The sequence below is a fragment of the Microcaecilia unicolor genome, chromosome 2, assembly GCF_901765095.1.
Source record: "Microcaecilia unicolor chromosome 2, aMicUni1.1, whole genome shotgun sequence".
NCBI classification, from domain to species: Eukaryota; Metazoa; Chordata; class Amphibia; order Gymnophiona; family Siphonopidae; genus Microcaecilia; species Microcaecilia unicolor.
The window spans coordinates 476614577-476637452 of NC_044032.1; the positions used below are offsets into that span (position 1 = coordinate 476614577).

Genomic DNA, 22876 nt, shown 5'->3' on the forward strand with positions numbered 1-22876 from the left:
ACAGTATTAGAGCGAGAAAAGATACGTATATATGATTTGATTTTATAGGGGTTGGAAGTTGCTCCTCCTGATGAAGGGCAACACGAAATGCGGTTTTGACATTTGCTGGAATCAGATGGAAGCCCTCTTCAACCCGCGCTTTGCTACCTGAAAGAGCCTATGGAGATATTAGATTCTTTAAGAACTTTTTCTCCAGCACAAGTAGCGGTGGTTTCGCCATTGCATATGAACGATTAAAGTGAAGTGACCGTACAGGATATTCTATATTTAAATTGTTGAAACATAAACATAAACCTGGATTGGTCACTTTTGGAGGTAGAATACTGGGCTAGATAGACCTTTGGCCTGATCCAGTATAGCTATTCCTATATTCTTAAATATGCCTCCACCCCCAATACTACCACCTGCATCTGCCCTAGCCCCCCAAAACTACACATCACCCCTCCCCCCCAGCTATACCCCACAGACACAGCACATGCATTCCACAAATGCAACACACAACAGAGACCACACTCACACTCTTTCTCTCTCTCTCTCTCTCTCTCTGATAGGGTTTAGAAAGATTATCATGATCTATGGCTCTGCATGGCTTTCCTCCTTGTGAAACTGCTGGTGGGGCTCCTGGTTCTCCCCTCTGTGCAGCTCTTTTTAAAGCTATTGCAACTGCAATTTTGTTTTTATTTTAACTTCAACTATTGGTTTTCTCCTGCTTCCAGTTGCACTTTTCAACCCCCTCTGCTCTTTCTTTGAGAGGAATACGTGTATTAAAATTTAGATGGACAATTTGTCATTCTGTTTGGGCCTGTCAAGGGTGGGTCAACAATTTTTACTGATGATGTAACAGAATTAATAGAATTAACAATCAGCAAATTCAGTATACAGCCATTTGTCACGAAACAAGCAGATTAAAAGCAAGGTAATAATTCCACCATCAATGTTTAACACCCCCCCTTTTCCCCCAACTCCCCAATGCCCCCCTTTCCCAGAGTATTCAAATGTTCATTGAAGTTGTACAGAAGAAAGCAACACAGAATATGGTATCACCCATCAACAACCACCACCAGCTGCCTTCTAAATCTGAATCCTCTATTACTAAAGAACTAAACCGAACTTCGGTATTGTGACGCCACGCATTCTGGGTTGAAGCCCAGGTATGCTCACCCTTCTAACAGCGTTGCCTATCGGTTACTATTCTACAAAATTCAACAGTTATTGATGACTCCGCAGCAACAACCAAAGGGTGAATCCAGGTTTATGTTTATTCCACACTTGATATACCACCTTTCTGTAAATCCAGGTCACAAGTACCTGGCAAAAACCCAAACAGTGAGTCCAAAAAATAGGGGAAACAACTAATTCTCCCAAAGAAGTTATAGCTCAAAAACAAAAAGAAGGGAGAAAAGTATAAGCAACGGCAGACCCAAAAGTACATAAAAAACTACTTTAATTACATTAAACAAGATATCTGTATCAAGGGACATAGCGGCATCAGATGTGTGTGCAGAAAGCTATCAGATCTCTTATGGCACACAGCTATTACAGTTCAAAGTTTAAGGGCTTTTTTTTACATAGCCACGCTAGCGATTCCTGTGCGGCAAATGAAAAGAAGCCCATTCAGTTCCTATGGGCTTCCTTTCATTTGCCGCGTGGGAATTGCTAACTCAGCATTGTAAAAGAGGCCCTAAATCAATTCATCAATCATTTGTCACTGTGCCCAGGCTTATCATAGCTAAAGTTTATCGAGCATTATGAATGTTTTTCAAAAATCAAACAGGAAAAAGAAAAACAGCAACTACTTAGTACTTTTGGGTCTGCTGTTGCTTATACTTTTTCTCCCATCTTTTTTTGAGAAACCCAAATAGTAGCAAGATTCCATGCTACCAATCCCAGGGCAAGCAGTGGCTTCCCCATGACTGTCTAAAAAAAAAAAACACAAAAAACCTAAAGACATGTTTCTTTCATCAAACGCAATCGCCATATACTTGACTTGGAGAGATGCTGAGCTTGCTTTTATGCTATTTTGTATTTCATACTTTTAGAAATCTACTGTTATTGTAATTTTTCTGACGGATTCCTTCACTTTTATACACAGCGCTAAATTCTACTCAGGGGAAATAGCAGTCTAGAAGAGTTACACTGACATTGACTATGGACTTTTCCTCCAGGAACTTGTCCAAACCTTTTAAAAACCCAGATACGCTAACCACTGTTACCACATCATCTGGCAACAAGTTACAGAGCTTAACTATTTGCTGAGTGAAAAAATATTTCTTCCTATTTGTTTTAAAAGTATTTCCATATAACTTCATTGAGTGTGCCCTAGTCTTTGTACCTTTTGAAAGAGTAAAAAATCAATTCACTTCTACTCATTCTGCACCACTCAGGATTTTGTAGACCTCAATCATAACTCCCCTAAGTCATCTTTTTTCCAAGCTGAACAGCCCTAACCTCTTTTGCCTTTCCTCATATGAGAGGAGTTCTATCCCCTTTATCATTCTGGTTGCTCTTCTTTGAGTCATTTCTAATTCTGCTATATCTTTTTCTGAGATATGGTGACAGATCTGAATGCAATACTCAAGGGAGGTTGCACCATGGAGCAATACAGAGCCATTATAATAATCTTGGTCTCATTTACCATTCCTTTCCTAATTATTCCTAGCATCCTGTTTGCTTTTTTGGCCACGCCACACACTGGGCAGAAGATTTTAGTGCGTTTTAACAACCTTGAATGGTTTTGAGTCATCTACAAATTTAATCACCTCACTTGCCATTCCAATTTCTAGATCATTAATAAATATGTTAAATAGCACTAGTCCCAGTACAGATCCCTGCGGCACTCCTCCATTCACCCTCCTCCATTGAGAAAAATGGCTATTTAACCCCACCCTGTTTTCTATTCATTAACCTGTTCCTAATCCACAACAGAACACTGCCTCCTATCCCATGGCTTTTTAATTTTCTCAGGCGTCTCTCACGAGGAACTTTATCAAAAGCTTTCTGAAAATCTAGATATAGTACATCAACCAGCTCACCTTTATCAACATGTTTATTCATATCTTCAAAGAAATGAAGCAAATTGGTGAGGCAAGACTTCCCTTGGCTGAATTCATGCTGACTCTGTCCCATTAAACAATGTTGATCTATGTGTTCTGTAATTTTATTCTTTATAATAATTTCCACTATTTTGCCCAGCATTGAAGTCAGGTTTACCGGTCTGTAGTTTCCTAGATCACCCCTGGAACTCTTTTTAAAAATCGGTGATATAATGGCCACCCTCCAAACTTTAGGTACTACAGATGATTTTAAAACAGGTTACAGATTATTAACAGCAGATCAGCAATTTCATGTTTGAGTTCTTTCAGTACCCTTGGGGATGGGGCAGTTCCAGGACTATTTATTGGGGAAGGAGCACTTGAAGAGTAATTTTTGCAAGTGCAGTAGTTTGCAGGGGGTAAAGCAGTTGAAGGGCTATGGCAGTTATGTGGAGGTAGTTTTTTGGGGGGTGGGGGCAATTAGCAGGAGAGTATTTTTTGGATGTGGGTCAGTTGGCATAGTGGTGGTGTAGCTGAGGTAACCTTTAGGAATGGAGCAGTTTGTGGGCTGGTAGTTTTGAGGTGGGGCAGTTGCAGAAGGTTGTTTTTGAGGCAGGGGCAGTCTGCAGGATGGTGGTACAGTTGAGGGATGGTAATTTTTGTGAGTGTGACAGTTTGTAGAGTAGTCGTTTTTTTGGGTGAGGTACTTGCAAAAGGGGTACTTTTTTGAGGGTGGAGAAGCGCTGCCATACTGGGACAGACCGAAGGTCCATCAAGCCCGGTATCCTGTTTCCAACAGTGGCCAATCCAGGTCACAAGTACCTGGCAAGATCCCAAAACAGTATAATACATCCTATGCTGCTTATCCTAGAAATCAGCAGTGGATTTTCCCAAGTCCATCTTAATAATGGCATATGGACTTTTCTTTTAGGAAGTTAACCAAACCCCACTAACTGCTTTTACTACATTCTCTGACAACGAATTCTAGAGTTTAATTACACACTGACTGAAGAAATATTTTCTCAGATTTCTTTTAAATTTACTATTTTGTAGCTTCATTGTGTGCCCCCTAGTCCTAGTATTTTTGGAAAGAGTAAACAAGCGATTCATGGCTACCCGTTTCACTTCACTCAATATTTTATAAACCTCTATCATTTCTCCCCTCGGCCGTCTTTTCTCTAAGCTAAAAGCCCTAGCCTCATAGGGAAGCATTCCCATCCCCTTTATCATTTTTGTTGCCCTTCTCTGTACCTTTTCTAATTCCACTATATCTTTTTTTGTGATGCAGTGACCAGAATTGAACACAGTATTCGAGGTGTGGTCGCACTGTGGAGTGATACAAAGGCATTATAACGTCCTCAATTTTGTTTTCCATTCCTTTCCTAATAATACCTAACATTCTATTTGTTTTCTTAGCCGCCGCAGCACACTGTAGTCACCAAGGCATTCAAGACCTTTCTTTCCAACAACTACTTTACGATTACTTGGACAAACACTTTTGTTCTCTCAAAGCTTGATTATTGCAATGCCGTTTATTTAGGTAAAAAGCATTGTCTAAAAGGAAACTTCAAACAACTCTAAATACAGCTGCTAGACTGATCTATAAAATTCTCTACATTTGACAGGACATTTCCACTCCTTATTAAACCACATTGGCTCCTTATAAGAGCTATAATCATCTTCAAAACTTATACATTCATCTATAAAATCATCCGTGGTTTGGCACCGGATTATATGATGAACATGGTAGACCTTCCCACTCACAGTATCATACCAGGTGCAACAGACTACCTCATTCTACACTTCCCAAGTTACAAAAATATCAAGTATAAGTCTGGGTACCAAATGGTGGAATTCTATTCCAAGGAAAGAAAGACTTATCAATAACAATTTGATCTTCCGTAAATTCTTAAAAGCCTTCCTTTTCAATAATTTATTATATTAAGCTGTTAATATAACTGTTATATTAGTAATGCTAATCTTCTTCATTATATATCTGCCTTGGTTATTCATCCCATTACTTCTGTATTTCTTACACTTTCAAATGGATTGAACTATTATTGAATGCTAGCCACACTGAACTCAATATTTAAATTCAGATAATATGGATTATAAGTACCAATAAATAAATAAAGCGTATGAGGCCAGACTTGAAGAACTCAATATGCACACATTAGAAGAAAGGGAAAGGGGATGGCATTTGATATACTGCCTTTCTGTGGGTTACAATCAAAGTGGTTTACATACTATATTCAAGTACTTATTTTGTAACTGGGGCAATGGAGGTTTAAGGGATTTTCCCAGAGTCACAAGGAGATGCAATGGGAATTGAACCTGGCTCCCCAGGTTCTCAGGCCACTGCACTAACCATTAGGCTACTCATCCACTCCAGGCATGTTAAAAATGCTTTCAAAACTAAAAATAAATAAATAAAGGTAGCAGAGGGAAGATATGATAAAGACATTTAAATATGTCCATGGCATAAATGCACAGTAGGCAAGTCTCGTTTAACCAAAAGGAAGCTTGGGGATGAAGGGGCATAGAATGAAGGTGAAAAGGATAGACTTAGAAGTAATATAAGGAAATATTTCTTTATAGCCAGGCTGGAGGATGTGTGGAATGGCCACCAAGTGGAGGTAGTGAAAACCAAGTAGGGTTGCCAACTAGCTTCAGATTCACTCGATAGGGTTGATCCAGTCCTGGGCTTACCTCAATGCATGCAGGAACATGTGGCTCTGATTTCCTCATTGGATTCCCTAAGAAAAGCCAGGCTACAAGTCCCTGCATGCAATGTGGTAGGGCCAGGACTGAATCAACCCTGTTGGGCAACTCTGGAATTAGTTGGCAACCCTGTGTTGCAAACTAAACTGAGATGGCGCAGAAATCACAAGAGAGCATTACATACATTTCAAGTTCAGAGTACATCCAGTAGCCTTAATGGTTTCAGCAGTGAACTAAGATCCCAAGAAGCCAGGTTCAAATCCTGCTATTTCTTGGGATCTTGGGTAAATTACTTAATCCTCTATTACCTCAGCTACTACAAACCTAGGGTCCTGTTTACTAAGCCGTGCTAGAGGCATGCTATTTTTAGAATGTGCTAAGAATTAGCACGTGCTAACTGTGTAGATGCCCATAATATTCCTATGGGCGTCGACACTGTTAGTGCGTGCCAATTTTTAGCATGCGCTAAAAACACTAGCGTACCTTAGTAAACAGGGCCCTAGATTATAAGCTCACTGGGGACAGGAAAATACCTACAGTACCTGAATATGTTGAACTATTGAGAAAAGCATAACCTAAATCCAAATCCTTTTGTACCTGAGGCAATAGTTAACATGACTAGCCCAAGGTCATAGCACATTTAGTACATGAAGCAGGATATCAGCCCTGGTTTATAATCTGCTTCTACAGACACTAAACTACTCAGATACCCAGGTGTGGCCTCAATTAGTTTGACTGTGGCTAGTTATGTCTAACAATCAACCAATGATACTGCTCCTTTCTTGCTATCTCTACTTAGTATTTATAAAATAAATAAATGATTTTTTTTAAGGAAACTACTACTACTACGACTACTATTTAGCATTTCTATAGCACTACAAGGCGTACGCAGCGCTGCACAAACATAGAAGAAAGACAGTCCCTGCTCTAAGAGCTTACAATCTAATAGACAAGAAATAAAGTAAGCAAATCAAATCAATTAATGTGTACAGGAAGGAGGAGAGGAGGGTAGGTGGAGGCGAGTGGTTACAAGTGGTTACGAGTCAAAAGCAATGTTAAAGAGGTGGGCTTTCAGTCTAGATTTAAAGGTGGCCAAGGATGGGGCAAGACGTAGGGGCTCAGGAAGTTTATTCCAGGCGTAGGGTGCAGCGAGACAGAAGGCGCGAAGTCTGGAGTTGGCAGTAGTGGAGAAGGGAACAGATAAGAAGGATTTATCCATGGAGCGGAGTGCACGGGAAGGGGTGTAGGGAAGGACGAGTGTGGAGAGATACTGGGGAGCAGCAGAGGAAAGAGAAATTAAAATTTTCTTCACAGCCAAACTTTTCATATTACACTACTTACATGCACCACTAATATCAAAACCTCTTTGCCCTCCTTATTGAATTTGGACTACAATATTTTCACCAAACTAAGGGTCCATTTTACTATGCCGCGTAGGCGACTACGCATGTCCTACACATGTCATTTTTGAACTACTGCCCGGCTACCGCGTGGCCCGGGCAGTAATTTCATTTTATACGTGTGTTCACTAAACACACAAATATATTTTATTTTCCGGCACGTGGCACCAACCAGGTGGTAACCGGCATTGTATGCGCATAGACCATTACTGCACGGTTAACGCGTGAGACCTTACCACTAGGTCAATGGGTGGCGGGTCTCAGGCCCAAAATGGATGTGCACCTTTTTTGCAGGTGTGCTGAAAAATGGACCTGCACGCGTCCAATACACATGTCTACACCAGTGCAGGCCATTTTTCGGCGCACCTTAGTAAAAGGACCTCTAATGATCAACAGATTGGAAATAGTTACAACATTTCTTATACATCCAGATCAAGTTGGTTTCTTAAAATATCGCTTTGGATTTGATAATACTAGATTATTTTATCATCTCCTCCACATCACTCGGTCAAGGTCTGACCCCCTATAGCTATAGATGCTGAAAAGGCATTTAACTGAGTGGAATGGACCTCTCTCTTCACTGTTTTAAAATGCTTCGGCTTCCCTGAACCTTAGTTACTATACTCCAGCCCCTCTGTTAGGATATTTGCTAATGGTGCTCTCTCATTTTACATAGAGGCATCTGTCAAGGTTGCCCTATGTCTCCCCTATTGTTTAATCTTGCCTTGGAACCTTTCTTGGCTAAAATTAGACAAGACCCTCTCAAAACTGGTATCAATGTACACCACCTAGAATTTAAGTTATCTGCTTATGTTGATGACATTTTACTGTATATATCCAATCCTCGAGCGTCCTTGGTGCAATGTACTCGCATTGTCTCTGTATTTTCTTCCCTTTCAGATTACAAAGTAAACTGGGCCAAAACTGAGCTCACGCCATTACATATAGTATGTACTCCATTTACCATTCCAAATTGTCCATTCCGCTGGAATGCCTCCTGTATTAAATATTTTGGAATACTATTTATCCTGGATCTGTAGTCCTTAATTAAACTTAACATGGACAAAATTCTCTCTATGGTCACACAAAATTTAACTCGCTAGTCTCCTCTCTACCTTTCGTGGTGGGGCAGGCTAGACACATTAAAAATGATGCTTGTCCCTAAGATATTGTACCATCTATATATGCTTCCCATTATGTTCCCCTCCAGTTTTTATACATCCTTGGAAAAATTAATGGTTAAGTTTCTCTGTGCAAATAAATCCTCCAAAGTTTCCTTATCTAAACTAAAAGCCCCCAAACTCCTAGGATGAGTTAGTTTTCCTGACTTAGCACATACTATAAAGCATATATTATATATCAAGGAGCAGTCTGGTTATCCACCTTTGCTAATTCTAACCTTAATCTTTCGCACCAAAGATGGCTACTAATTGAACAGAATTTACTGTCTCCTTCCTTCCTATCTAAATCCCCTGCTTATGTCGCATCCGACTACCCTCCTTTCCAATCCCATAATTAAGACCACCTACAATGTTCTTAAAGAATTGGATATATCTTTGGACATACCCTGGTCTTCTTCCAACTTTACCTCCATATGGCATAATCCAAAAATTTTAATTGGGAAAAAAAACTATGTCATGGGCCCACTGGCAGGCTCTAGGGATATGGGATATCAGAGATTTATGCTCCTGCACTAATCCACATGCTGAACATACCCCCTCTTCCCATCTCACCAACAGTAGTAATACTGTCAATGCTTCTCTAAGATTTGTAACAGAGTAGACACCCAGGAGGGAGTGGAAAACATGAAAAAGGATCTGCAGAAGCTAGAAGAATGGTCTAAGGTTTGGCAATTAAAATTCAATGCAAAGAAATGTAAAGTGATGCACTTAGGGAGTAGAAATCCACGGGAGACGTATGTGTTAGAAGGTGAGAGTCTGATATTTACAGATGGGGAGACGGATCTTGGGGTGATAGTATCTGAGAATCTGAAGGCGACAAAACAGTATGGCAAGGCGGTGACCGTAGCTAGAAGGTTCCTAGGCTGTATAGAGAGAGGTATGACCAGCAGAAGAAAGGTGTTGATGCCCCTGTATAAGTCATTGGTGAGGCCACACCTGGAGTATTGTGTTCAGTTTTGGAGGCTGCATCTTGCTAAGGATGTAAAAAGAATTGAAGCGGTGCAAAGAAAAGCTACAAGACTGGTATGGGATTTGCGTTACAAGACGTATGAGGAGAGACTTGCTGACCTGAACATGTATACCCTGGAGAAACAGGGGTGATATGATACAGACGTTCAAATATTTGAAAGGTATGAATCCGCAAATTAACCTTTTCCGTAGATGGGAAGGCGGTAGAACTAGAGAACATGAAATGAGATAGAAGGGGGGCAGACTCAAGAAAAAATGTCAGGAAGTATTTTTTCATGGAGAGAGCGATGGATACTTGGAATGCCCTCCCGCGGATGGTGGTGGAGATGAAAATGGTAACGGAATTAAAAAATGCGTGGGATAAACATAAAAGAATCCTGTTCAGAAGGAAGTGATCCTCAGAAGCTTAGCAGAGATTGGGTGGCAGAGCCAGTGGTGGGAGGCAGGGCTAGTGGTTAGGAGGCAGGGCTAGTGCTGGGCAGACTTCTACGGTCTGTGCCCTAAAAATGACAGATACAAATCAAAGTCAGGTATACACATAAAGTAGCACATATGAGTTTATCTTGTTGGGCAGACTGGATGGACTGTGCAGGTCTTTCTCTGCTGTCATCTACTATGTTACTATGTTCTCTACCTTGGAAAACATTTTCTTAAATGAAAACAAGCTTTGATATTCCCTACTCCTTTTTTATCAATGGCTCCAACTCATACATTCTATTAAAAAATCAGGAGTCCAATACACTCACACCTCTGTGCCTCCCTCTTTGTTAACCCATTGCAAATATTTTCATGCTTTGGGCCACACTGCTTCCCATTTTTATAAATTGTTAAAACATGTTAAATACATACATTTATCTGGGTTGCAAAGCTCATAGCAAGAAGATTTAAATTTTACTTTTCAAGAAAAAGATTGGGAGGCATTCTGGTCTTCAGTTTTTTCTTCTTCTAGACCTGCAACTATAACAGAGTCCAAGTTCTTTCTAGCTCATAGATCCTATTGGACACCTGTTAGATCACATCATATTGATTTGAATATTTCACCAAATTGCTGGTCTCGTGGTAAAGAAAGGGGTACTTTGCAAACATATGTTATTTAATTGTTATTATTCTCAAAAATTGGAATTATGTTTGGTCCACCATATGTAAAATCTTCCTATTTAGGATCCTCTTCAGTATAAACATATTATATTGCGATCATTATGTTTCAAATATTTGGAATTCACATGAAAAGTTCTTTATTAGATACCTTAATTGCTATTGCAATTAATCTAATCAAATGAAATCAATTCTTGTATACCACTAATGGCCCCTTTCCAGAGTTCAGTGTGGTTCACATTCTAGTGAGACAAAAACCGATGTTAGTGTGAGGTATGAGAACAATTAAGACTGTCCTTAATTCCTGGAAAGACTTGGCACAACTTTATTATTGCTCCTGGTAGAATTCTGTTTGCCTTACCTGCCAGAAAATCTAATGTGTTGCACAAATTTCAGTCCAAAAATGGTCGCCTCTCTGAACATGTGTATTCATTTCCTTGCTGTCTGTCACTTCTTGTTGTTAGTTTTTATTAGCATCACATGTTAAAGTTTTTTCATGCATAGATTGTTTTTTTGTATAAAATCAATAAAGACATTTAAATCAATAGAACCTCTTTGACCCCCTCTTCCTTGCCCCCTTCTGAAAACAAAGGCGGGGTCATGACGCCATCACGTTATGCGCGTTGTCGTAAGAACCGGCGAAGGAAAAGCTGAGGGCGGGGCGTATGATGAAGTCTTGCTGTCTGTGGCGCGCTTGCGCATGGGCACCCTCTCTCTCCCCCTCCCTCCTTCGCCGGCCGAACGTTTGCAGCGTTCAAACATGGAGTCGGAGGGAGCAATCATTCCGCAGCTAGTGGAGAGTTTAAATCAGAAAGCCTCTGCCACGGACAGCTCTGTGGCAGGGAGCGTCAATAGTAGTAGTGTACACACCATTTACTACCAGAAAGGTGAGTTTCCAGTCAGAAGCGAGAGCTAATAAACACTGAAAAGAAATCATCAAGAAAGTATTCCAGTACCCCTCCCCCATCTTTCCCGAGAGTAGGGCCTGAGCGGTGTATTGCGCAGCTTCCAGGAGGTGGCTAGTGGGGTGGGAGGTTGGCTGTACTCTGCTCTGCTCCCACTCTGGTTCCTGTGCGGGGAGAAACCGCCGAGGTCCAAGGGCGCTAGCGCTCTAGTAATGGTCTGAGGCCTGGATCCCCTGCGCCCATCCATTCAGGGTTAGGGCAGAGGGCTAAGGTTCATCCACTCTGCATCAGAATTCAGTTTCTCCGGAGGCTCCCTAAGCTTTGGTGCTGGGAAGGGGATGCTTGTAGTCTTCGGTGTGAATGTGGGGAGGAGATTCTATCATGCAAGGAATGACGAGTTGGAGGAGCTACTTCTGCTTTCCCTAGGCTGAGAGGCAAATAGGACGTTTATTTTGTCACGCATCAGAGTTAGGTTTCTGGAGATGGGAGTTCCCCCCCCCCCCCTCCCAAACAGGGAGCAATTCTAATTTAGTGGAGGATGAAAATCTGTACAATCCGTCTACCAGTTCTAAACATGACTTACGGGTGCCTAAGGTAGAAGGGTACCACAAATCATAAAATGCACTGGCACAGAAAAACATAGGATCTGAAGAATCCTGCCAAAACTGTGCATATAGTTGTTTCTAACCCTACCCCCCCCCCCCCCCCCCAAAAAAAAAAAAACAGGATCTGAAGAATCCTGGCAAAACTGTGCATATAGTTGTTTCTAACCCTACCCCCCCCCCCCCCCAAAAAAAAAAAAAAAAACAGGATCTGAAGAATCCTGGCAAAACTGTGCATGCAGTTGTTTCCAACCCCCAAAAGTTACATTTGAGTTTTAGTCATTAGCAGATGAATTGTGTGGGGTGGGCCACTGTGGCCACGGCCCAACTAATATTTTGCTCAGCCCTGCCTCGACTATTTTTGGTTGGAGGGCCAAATCATTCTGCTGCCCCTGACTTCATTTCTTTGCCTGTGGACCTTTTGTCCTATGTCAATATATATTTTTAGATATTCTACAGTATGGTAATTTCTTATGGAAATTTTTACTGCAGAATGGTGAATACAGAGTGTTTGTTGCAAGCAGTTCTGTGCCTTATTTATCAAAGGTGAATCCTATGCTTCTGATAAATGAGGCTCATAATTTATACTCATATGGAGAAGTTCTTCTGATGTCAGTAAAATGCACAAGCATATTTTACCCTGTATCAGAATCCCAAGATACCAGAACCCATTATGCATTGTTCTTTACAGTTATGCTAGGGGAGGTTGAACCAAGGATATTAGACAAATTAATGGTGGATGTGATTGCATGTCTTGTAACAGACAGGCATGAAAAATTGAAAGTATTGTTAGATATACAATACAGTGTAACACTGCTTTATATGGCAGTCAGGCACAGCAAGACTTCTATGTTGGCCAACAAGCACATACCTCATGCGCTGCTTTATATGGCAGTCAGGCACAGCAAGACTTCTATGTTGGCCAACAAGCACATACCTCATGCGCAATGCCAGCGACCATGACTTGAATCTCCAGGTATAGCACAGCAATATGTAATAGAGCTGTATTAATTTAAAATTGATCTGTTATGTTTTTAATGTTTTTTTGTGCTGTTTGTTCTGAAAGGCTTTTAGAAGCCTGAGTTCAGTGACAGAACTAATAGAGATTTAGAATGACATGTTACAATTATATTCCGCTAATTCTTGTCATTGATTCTAAGCGGATTACAAACAAGACTAGATTATATATCTAGGAATTTACAGATTAATACAAGATAAAAGACCTACTAAAAGCAAATCCTAATGCTGTCTTAGTAGGAGATATTTTCAAAACAGGACAGTTTTGATAGCTTTTAAAAAAAAAAAATAGCATAGCTAGATAAGAATCTTATCTCATTTCGTTCCTCGCTTAGTTAATAGAGGGGTTATAAATAATAACATTGGGTAGAGTAGTCCAAGCACTAGCAGCTTAATAAGAAAATAAAGAGGAAAACACTTTCACAGATGAAATACCCTTAGGGCTTGGAATGGATAACACCATAAAAGTGCATATTAGGTGATATCATTAAAGTGCTGGCCTACGGATGAGTTGAAGCATATACTTCAGCATTGTGCCATAAAAGATCTTAAATATCAAACATTAAAGTTTGTAGAAAACTCTTGACTTCTAAGGGGAGCCAGTGCAAAAAATAATGTGATAACCCCTTTTTTGTTTTAAGAGAAAAAATTAAACGAACTGCAGGTCACATTCTGTACAGTCTGCAGTCTTCCATAGATATTGCAATAATCTAGTTTGCTCAGAATCCGGGATTGAGCCACTAATTAAGTTTATCTTGTTGAATATATGTCTTTATTTTTGTGGTGGTGCAGCTTGTGTCTAACCACAACCCATTCAAAAAAAGGCGGTATATCAAGCCTTACAACACAGTCACACTCATTGCATTTTGTGTTATGTCAGAGCAACATATACATTGTTACTACAAATAACTTGGAGGTTAGCATAGTAACCAACGAATAGGACTACATTCAGAACAAGTGGCAAATAGTTCATCAAATATCCTTGCAAATTTTTTTTCAGTTGGCAAACAGGATTGAGTCAGATAGATGAGTGGGTAATGTCATTGCATGTTGCAGGGGCAGAATATCTCCCAGTGCTCAGAAGCTAGTGTAAAGTTGTGAGCATGGTAGATTTTCCTAAGCACAGCGTTCTCAGCTCCTCAGTTTTATTTTTTTCTGCTTAGCTGAAGGAATTAACAGAGATCTCCCAACAAGTTTGTCGACAGATTGCTTCTTATGTTTTTCATAGTAGTATTGTTTTTTTTTTTTCTTTGTTTTTATCTTTTTGGTATATCACTGAAGTCAGGATTCAGACGTTGGCTGAAGTGTGGCAGAAAACTCCAGAGTTTCATGAAATGCCTTGTTGTGTTAGTTGCTCATCTCCACAAGCAGGGTTACCTAAGTGCAGATGATAAGCCCCGTGCTGTTCTAAACAGCACTCTAAAATTAGTGTCGAAACAGCACAGGGCATTGCCACTATGATCAGAGCTAATAGCATGCAAATTTAGGTGCACTATTAACTCTGATCATAGGGGTACTTCTGCTGGAGGATTGTGCCCTCCCAGAGAAGTTGTTTGACAGGTCCAGGTTGGCAAAAAAAAAAAAAAAAAAGCCCAGACCTGTCAAACAGCAGAAGAGGTTTGACAGGTCCAGGATTTTCTCCCGGACCTGTCAAACCTAAACTCCTTCCCAACACTAAAAAGACCCTGGTGGTCCAGTGGGACCTAGTCTTTCCCATTCTTTGATGACTGGCTCTAGAGCAGTGGTTCTCAACTCAGTTCTTGGGACATATCTAGCCAGTCAGGTTTTCAGGATACTCATAATATTCATGAGATTGATTTACAGACAATGGAGGTAGTGCATGCAAATTTATCTCATGCATATTCACTGTGGATATCCTGAAAACCTGACTGGCTGGGTGTTTCCGAGGACTAGGTTTAAAACCTTTGCTGTAGAGGCTTCTTTGGAAATCAATGCTCTAGCCCTCAGGGATGAAACAGTATGTTTCTCCAGATTTTTGACTTTTGAAAGTTGATAACAAAGCCCATATTGTACACCAGTGTTCCCCAAATCTGGTCCTGGAGTACCCCTTGCCAGTCAGTTTTTCAGGATATCCACAATGAATATGCATGAAAGAGAATTGCATATAATAGAGGCATGCAAATCTCTGCATATTCATTGTGGATATCCTGAAAACCTGACTGTCAAGGGGTACTCCAGGACTGGACTTGGGGAAACACTGTTGTATACTGTGAATACCCTTTTTTTTTTTTTTTTTTTTTAATAGATGCCACTCTGGACCCAATTCAAGCAAGCGTCTTTTACCACAGGATGCAACATATGCCCTCATTTCTCATGTCTGCAACATACAAATAGTCATGGTCATGGCTGGAGCCCACCTACAGATGTTGAGCGAGCCACATGGCTGCAGCCATCCATGTTGTGCATTTTGCTCATCTGAAAATGAGGCAATCTCAAATTCCAGTGGAATTAATGATCCCATGCCCTTTTTACCCTCATTCACCCCTCAATTCAACTTTACACTATGCTACAGTGGTAAACTTTAAAACCAATCTCAACAGATATTTCTTTTCCTCCATTTCAACACTATCGTGTTCTAACTATAGATGTATCAAAGATAGGTTGTGGAGCTCATATCAATACCATTGGCAGAGAACATGGTCAAAGTGTGAGAAGCTTCTCCACATCAACCAGTTGGAGATACGAGCAATGTTTTTGTTCAAATCTCCCAAATCGTATTACTATGTCTCTGCCAGGAAGCAGCAGACCTCTGAGGCTTTGCAATAGTCAATTGCATCTAAATATATTGTGCTTACATTCCTGGAATTCTGTATACAAATTTATCAGATTCCACAAGCCTCGTGAGTAGTCCCTAGATCAGGGATGGGCAACCTGCGGGCTGAATGCAGTCTTCCATTGAATCTTATGCAGCCTGCATGACCATGGGAAGTACACACAGAAAAACATAATTAGCCAGAGTTTTGGAGATTTTAAATACTGTAGTACGTAAATATTTTAAGAGTAGTTATCTAGCATTTCATTTCTGTCGGTTTTAGATTCTTATTTATTTATCTAAAGGTGTATGCAGCTTTGTGCTTTTCTGATTCCAACATTAGGTAATATTGCGGCCTGCTAGGGATAGTACTGACATTCATGTGGCCCTCTTGTGTATAAAGGTTGCCCACCCCAGCCCTAAATGTTGCAACAGTGCAGACCATCTTTCAGGAATAGAGAATCCTTCAAATGAACCTCTTTACCAGCTGAAAGAACAGAAAACTACCTTTCTACGGCACCATCCTCGTGTCCCCCTCCTTCCTAGTTCCAGGTGGCCTGGCAATATCTTGAACTCGGTCAGTTCTTTACAAATACCTCACCATTCTGCACAAATTTCAGAAAAGGGTCAAGTACCGTGATTCTCATAGCACTATATTAGCCTTGTCACTCAACATGAGGGCCATCTTCCTCATCCAAATCTGAAGTCACTAGCTCTCAGCATGGAAATTGACCAGTGTTTAGTTTCTACTTTAGGTTTACCAACATCTATCCAAGACATACTAATAGCTATAAGAACAATTTACTAGGTGTACTTAATGCTTTTGAGTGGGGGAAAGATTTTTCCATTAGGTGCTTTACAAATGGACACAACCCTATTACATGTTTGCCTACCACCATTCTCCAAACTTACAGTATTGCCTCCAGATGTCCTCAGTCAGGATATATCTAAAGGGCTGTTCCACTTATTCTGCTCAGGTTGATAACCTTCCAGCTTCTCAGTGTCCCATCATTTCATGTTTAATGAAAGGACTTCTCCAGACCTGGATTTGTTCTGTTCGTTCCATTTGTGCTCTTCTTCTGTCACTCGTACTCATTTGGATTATTGTAACTCTCTTTATGCTGGCCTACAACGCTATTCTTTAAAACGTCTTCAACTAGTGCAATCTACTGCTGTCTGCATTCTTCATCGTGCACAACCTTTTGACCTTATTACACCTCTGCTATATCAAGAACACTGGTTACCCCTCTCTGCATGCGCAATACAAGATCTTGACTCTGGTCTTTAAATCACACCTTCAAACTGCCCCAGACTGTCTTTCTCGTCTTGTTATTCCCTACACACCCACACACTCCCTCTGCTCAACAGATGCTAACTTCATGTGCCTCCACCCCCCCCCCCCCCCCCCCCCCAATAATCAGATTAGACACAGACGCATATCTGCCTTTAGTTATGTTGGTCCTGAGCTTTGCAATGGTTTACCCATTCACCTTTGCTGTGAACCCTCATACACCAAATGTAAATCTCTCCTGAAAACTCACCTTTTCTCTCTTGCCTTTTCTGTTCATTCCTGAATGTTTCTTCTATTTTCTAAAGCAGTCTGTCATCATTTTATTGTAAATCACCTTGAAGCCATAATCTGGGATAAAGCAGTATATGAAACTTTGTAAGTAAATAAATAAACGTCAGACTGTTAATATAGAAACTCCCCTTTTCCATGGGACTTTTTATCTTATTTTAACTTCCCTTATGAAGTTGCCATTTGAACCACTGTAGTTTATGTATCTTAAGCACCTTTTATGGAAAGTGCTGTTCCTTGTCATCAACAGCAGATGAATCCATTAACTGATGGGTTGTATCCGCCTACCAGCAGGTGGAGATAGAGAACACTGAAAGCACATGGTGTTCCCGGACGCCCAACCCCCTCTACCTTCAGTATATCTCTATCTCCCAGCAGGTGTGGACGTTGCTTCTCAGCTCCTGGATTTCTGCCTGGGGTGGCTCCTGTGCTTTGCCAGTAGAGCAGGGGGTGTTGTGGCTGGTGGTGCCCACTTTAAAGGCATACTTGGTTTTCCCTGTCCCTGCCTTACCCCATTCCCCCTCCTCCCGGAGGTCCTCTGTGGCTGCCTGCCTCTAACTTTCCTCACAGTAAAAAAAAAACAAAAAACAGAGAGAGGCTTTCTCCTGAGCTCCTGGTTCGGTATAGCTTGACCACAGCTCGTTTGACTCGGTCTCCTGAGGTGAGAGTGGTGCCCAGCTCCACCGGGCAGGTGAGAGTGGTGCCCAGCTCCTCCGGGGAGGTTCCCGCTGACAGCGCTGTGTGCAGGGTAAGTTTTGGTGCGAAGGCACCATTTGTTTTCTGTATTTGATGGCTGCTGAAGGGGTTAAGCTCTACTCCCACTGTGGGAAACGCAGATCAGCAGCGGGGCTTTGCAGCACATGCTGCCTAGATGCTAATGCTGGCACGACCATGGCGGGCGGTGATTCTTCCCGCCCGCCGGAGTTGGCAGCGGCCGCCATCTTGGAGGCGCCGCGTGACTCGACCCTCACAGTTGTGGAGGGATCTGAGTGCAGGGGGGCGCCTTGTTTCGAGGTTTTTAGAGGAGCTTTTGCCTCCGCTTCCCCCAATGTGGGGGTGGATGTACAGGGTGAGTTTTTCGCCCCTGAATTTGTGCTGCTCATGCATAAGGCTTTTATGTTTAAAAGAGCACTTCCTGAGGCTCCTGACAATTCCTGTTGATCTGGGTTGCCTCCTTTTCTTTATAGCCCAGCGTCTGCTGGAGACTTTATTTCTTCCCCCGAGCTTTTGGCTGACGCTGAGCGTAGACGAGTGAATACCCCGTCTGAGGGGGACCCTTCACTGTGTTCTCCCCCCATGTTCTAGTTTCGGGGAGTCTGAGGGGACTGGCAGGCCCTCACGGACTGATGATCCAGATGAGGGTGGCTGCTTGCCACAGGAGTTGGATGACCCCAAAGCAGTTCAGACTTTCCACCGCGACGAGCTGCCAGCACTCATTTCTGATGCCTTACAGGCCCTTTGTATTGAAGATCCTGACGAGAGTGCTGCCTCTTCTATTAATCCTAGGATGGCTAGCACTAAGAAGCTTTCTCGGGCTTTTCCTGTGCATGCTTCCATCCAAGAGCTTATTTCAGCTCAATGGTCTGACCCTGAGGGTCCCTTGAAGGTGGGCAGGGCTATGTGTCACCTTTACCCCCTGAGGGAAAGTCAGTTGACCCTCTTTGGGATGCCTAAAGTGGATGCTTTAGTCACGGCTGTGACTAAAAAGACTACTCTCCTGGTGGAGGGAGGGGTCGCTTTGAAAGATACGCAGGACCGGTGGCTGGAATCTGCACTGAAGCGGTCCTTTGATATCTCGGGCCTTTCCTTACGGGCAGCTATTTGCAGTTCCTATGAAGCCCGGCCTGCCTTTCCTGGTTTCAACAGGCAGTTAAGCAGCCCGACGATGGAGCAGGTTCCCTCGCTGAGGTCGGCCCGCGTATGGAGTCTGCCCTGACTTTTTTGGCTGATGCCCTTTATGATCTGGTCAGAGCTTCGGCTAAGCAGATGTCTGTGGCGGTTGCTGCCCGCCGCCTTCTTTGGCTCCGGCATTGGGCGGCTGACATGGCCTCTAAACAAAGGCTGGTGAGGTTACCCTTTCGGGGCCTTCTTTTATGTGGGGAGGATTTGGAGAAGATTGTTAAGGACCGATAGGCCGAGGCCTTCTTCCAAAAGTCCTTCTTTTCCCTCCTCTTCCAGGCCACGTTTTCACGAAGCTCGCAGGTATCGCCCAGGGCGCTCTGCGGGGTTTGGTCAATGTACCCGTTTCCAGCAGAGGATTCCTTTCGTTCAGACAAACGCGCGGCGGTGTCCGGGCAATGTCCAGGAGTTCAGGAGCGTCCTCCACAGTGATGGGGCGCCGGTCCACTCGTCGGTTCCCGCAGTAGGGGGTCGTCTCTCTCTCTTTTTTGAGGAGTGGACCAAGATTACTTCGGATCAGTGGGTCCTAGACCTGATCAGAGAAGGTTACCTGCTAGAATTTGCCGTCCCAGTAGGAGACGCATTTTTGGAGTCCTGATGCGGCACTGCCGTCAAGCGGGCGGCAGTATACGAGACCTTGCAGGTGTTGCTGAAGCTCAGAGCGGTGGTTCCAGTTCCTCCCGCCGAACATGGCTGCGGTCGCTACTCCATCTATTTTGTGGTGCCTTGAAAAGACGGGTCGGTCAGACCTATCCTCGACTTACGCAGAGTCAACTAGGCCTTAGGAGTGCGACACTTCCGCCTGGAAACCCTGCGCTCTGTCATTGCGGCAGTACAGCAAGGAGAGTTTCTCACGTCTCTGGATATCAAGGAAGCGTACTTGCATATTCCCATTTGGCCACCGCATCAGCGGTTTCTCCGGTTTGTGGTATTGAGCCAACGTTTCCAGTTTCGCGCCTTGCCTTTCGGCCTGGCGAGTACCCCTCGAACTTTTTCCAAGGTCATGGTGGTAGTGGCTGCCTTTCTCAGGTGAGAGGGTATCAGAGTTCACCCTTATCTCGGCGACTGGCTCGTCAGAGCAGATTCGGCAGACGAGAGCCGACTTGCCACAGCCAGAGTAGTTACAGTTCTTCAGACTCTGGGCTAGGTAGTCAATATGCCCAAAAGTCACCTGACCCCCTCAGTCTCTCGAGTATTTGAGGGTCCAGTTCAACACGGCTTCGGGGTTCGTTTTTCTTCCCGACAGCAGGCAGTTCAAGCTTCAGAATCAGGTCCGCCTGCTTCTGTGGATGCCTCGCCCTCGAGCTTGGGACTTTGTTCAGCTCCTGGGATCGATGACGGCCACCATAGAGGTGGTTCCCTGGGCGAGAGCTCACATGAGACCGCTGCAACTTGCTCTGCTTCAGCAATGGTCTCCGATTTCCCAGGAATACCAACGCAGACTACGGTGGCTTCTTGAGGCCCAGCACAATATGGATTGGTGGCGTTTTCCGACAGCAGGCTGCGGCAGGGGATGCCATTGGCTCTTCCTTGTTGGTGTCTGGTGATAACGGATGCCAGCCTTTTAGGTTGGGGAGCTCATTGCCGGGGACGCTTTGCTCAGGGTCAGTGGTCCACTGCGGAAGCGGGGTGGTCCATCAATCGCTTGGAACTGAGAGCGATATTTCAGGCTCTTCTGGCCTTCCACAGGACGCTGAAGGGTCTTCCTGTCCGAGTTCTGTCGGACAACATGACAGCAGTGGCCTACGTCATTCGCCAGGGCGGCACTCAGTGCAGGGCCCTGGCTGCGGAGGCGTCTCAGATCTGCGACTGGGCCGAGCGCCACCTAGAGCTGCTGTCCATGGCTCACATAGCCGGTCAGAGCAATGTGCAAGCCAATTTCCTCAGCAGACATGAAATCGACCTGGCGGAATGGGAACTGGCAGACGAAGTTTTTCTTCAGATTTGTGCCATATGGGGGACTCCAGGCTTGGATCTCATGGCGTCAGAAAGAGAGATCCTTGCTCGGCGGGGTTGGATGCTCTGGCTCAACCTTGGCCCTCGGGCCTCCTATGTGTGTTCCCTCCTTGGCCCTTGATAGGGTGAGTTCTGCTTCGGATTCGTCTGCACTGAGGATTGGTGATTCTCATCGCCCCAGATTGGCCAAGGCGTCCGTGGTATGTGGATCTCCGGCAGATGCTGGTGGACGCGCCTCTTCCTTTTTCCTCGGGTTCCGAACCTGTTAGTTCAGGGTCCAGTGACTATGGAAAATCCTTGCCGCTTTGGTCTTATGGCTTGGCTCTTGAGAGGGCGCAATTGAGGGACAAGGGCTATTCTAATAAGGTTATTGCCACGCTCTTGCAGGCTCGCAAGCGGTCTACCTCTGCGACTTATGCTCGGATCTGGCGCACTTTTGAGGCGTGTACGCCAAAGTCTATCTCGCCGACTCTGGCGACAGTCTCGTTCTTGCTGGACTTCTTGCAGGACAGGCTACAAAACGGCCTGGCCAACAATTCCCTTCGAGTTCAAGTGGCAGCGTTGGCTGCTTCCGGGGGAAAGTCTCCGATTGTCCCTTGCTGCTCATCTGGATATTCTCCGTTTTCTCAGAGGGGCGCTTCATCTCCGTCCTCCTTTGTGGTTGCCTTGTCCGGTTTGGAACCTGGGGCTCGTGTTGAAGACGCTCCAGCGATCTCCGTTTGAGCCTCTTAAACGGGCTTCTGAGAAAGATGTGACTGTCAAGACAGTTTTTTTAGTGGCAATGACGTCGGCTACAAGAGTGTCTGAGCTTTAGGCTCTTTCCTGTCGGGATCCTTTTCTGCAGTTCTTGGAATCTGGAGTAACTGTTCGTACGGTGCCTTCTTTTCTGCCTAAGGTGGTTTCAGCTTTTCACCTCAACCAGCCCATCTTTCTTCCTTCTCTAAGGAGGAGTTTCCGGACTCCTTTGGGTAATTGCGCCTTTTGGATGTCCGCAGGGCTCTGTGGCAGTATCTGCAGATGTCAAATGAATTTAGGAATTCAGATCATTTATTTGTTCTGTTGGCAGGTCCCCGATGGGGGTTTCCGGCGTCAAAGGCCACTATAGCCGATTGGCTTAAGGAACTCATTTTTTTCGACTTATCTGCTTTCAGGGCGGTCGCCGCCTGAAGCGTTTAAAGCGCACTCTACGAGGGCAGTGTCCTCTTTGTGGGCTGAAACAGGTGTTTTTTTTCTCTTCAGGAGATCTTTCGTGCAGCTACCTGGGCTTCTCAGCTCTCTTTCGTGCGGCATCACAGGCTAGATGTGGCGGCGAGGCAGGATGCGCATTTTGGAGCGCAAGTGCTTGCTTGCGGAGTTGCCTGTTCCCACCCTACTTAGGGAGTGCTTTGGTACATACCATCAGTTAATGGATTCATATGCTGTTGATGACAAGGAAGGGAAAATTAGGTTCTTACCTTGATAATTTTCTTTCCTTTAGTCAAAGCAGATGAATCCATGATCCCTCCCTGACTGACTTTAGTTTTTGTACAGATGTTGCATACAGACATTGTGCCTCATCAGGCGTGCTTGAAGACAAGCTATCAGAGTTTCTACATGCTGTTTTTATTGCAGGAGGTTGATAACGTCCCTCCTTTGTTTGGTTATTGCCCCGGTTCAGAGGCATTTGTTCTCTGTGAGGAAAGTTTGTTATATTGCCTTTTTTTATTCACTCTGCTTTGGAAATTTCATATACTGAAGGCAGAGGGGG

General features: G+C 43.6%; 2 protein-coding genes across 2 annotated transcripts in view; one reads left to right on the forward strand and one right to left on the reverse strand.

Moving 5' to 3' along the window:
• Positions 1-10940, reverse strand: part of LOC115461323 (fatty acid-binding protein 1, liver-like) — a 53472-nt gene extending 42532 nt beyond the window's left edge. The window contains exon 1 of the mRNA XM_030191042.1: positions 10760-10940. The gene's annotated coding sequence lies outside the window, so the exon portion shown is untranslated. The remainder of the gene's footprint in view (positions 1-10759) is intronic.
• A 166-nt stretch (positions 10941-11106) lies between these two features.
• Positions 11107-22876, forward strand: part of KRCC1 (lysine rich coiled-coil 1) — a 123260-nt gene continuing 111490 nt past the window's right edge. Inside the window, exon 1 of the mRNA XM_030191043.1 lies at positions 11107-11285. Coding sequence (XP_030046903.1) covers positions 11159-11285 — 127 coding nt within the window. The 5' untranslated portion in view covers positions 11107-11158. The remainder of the gene's footprint in view (positions 11286-22876) is intronic.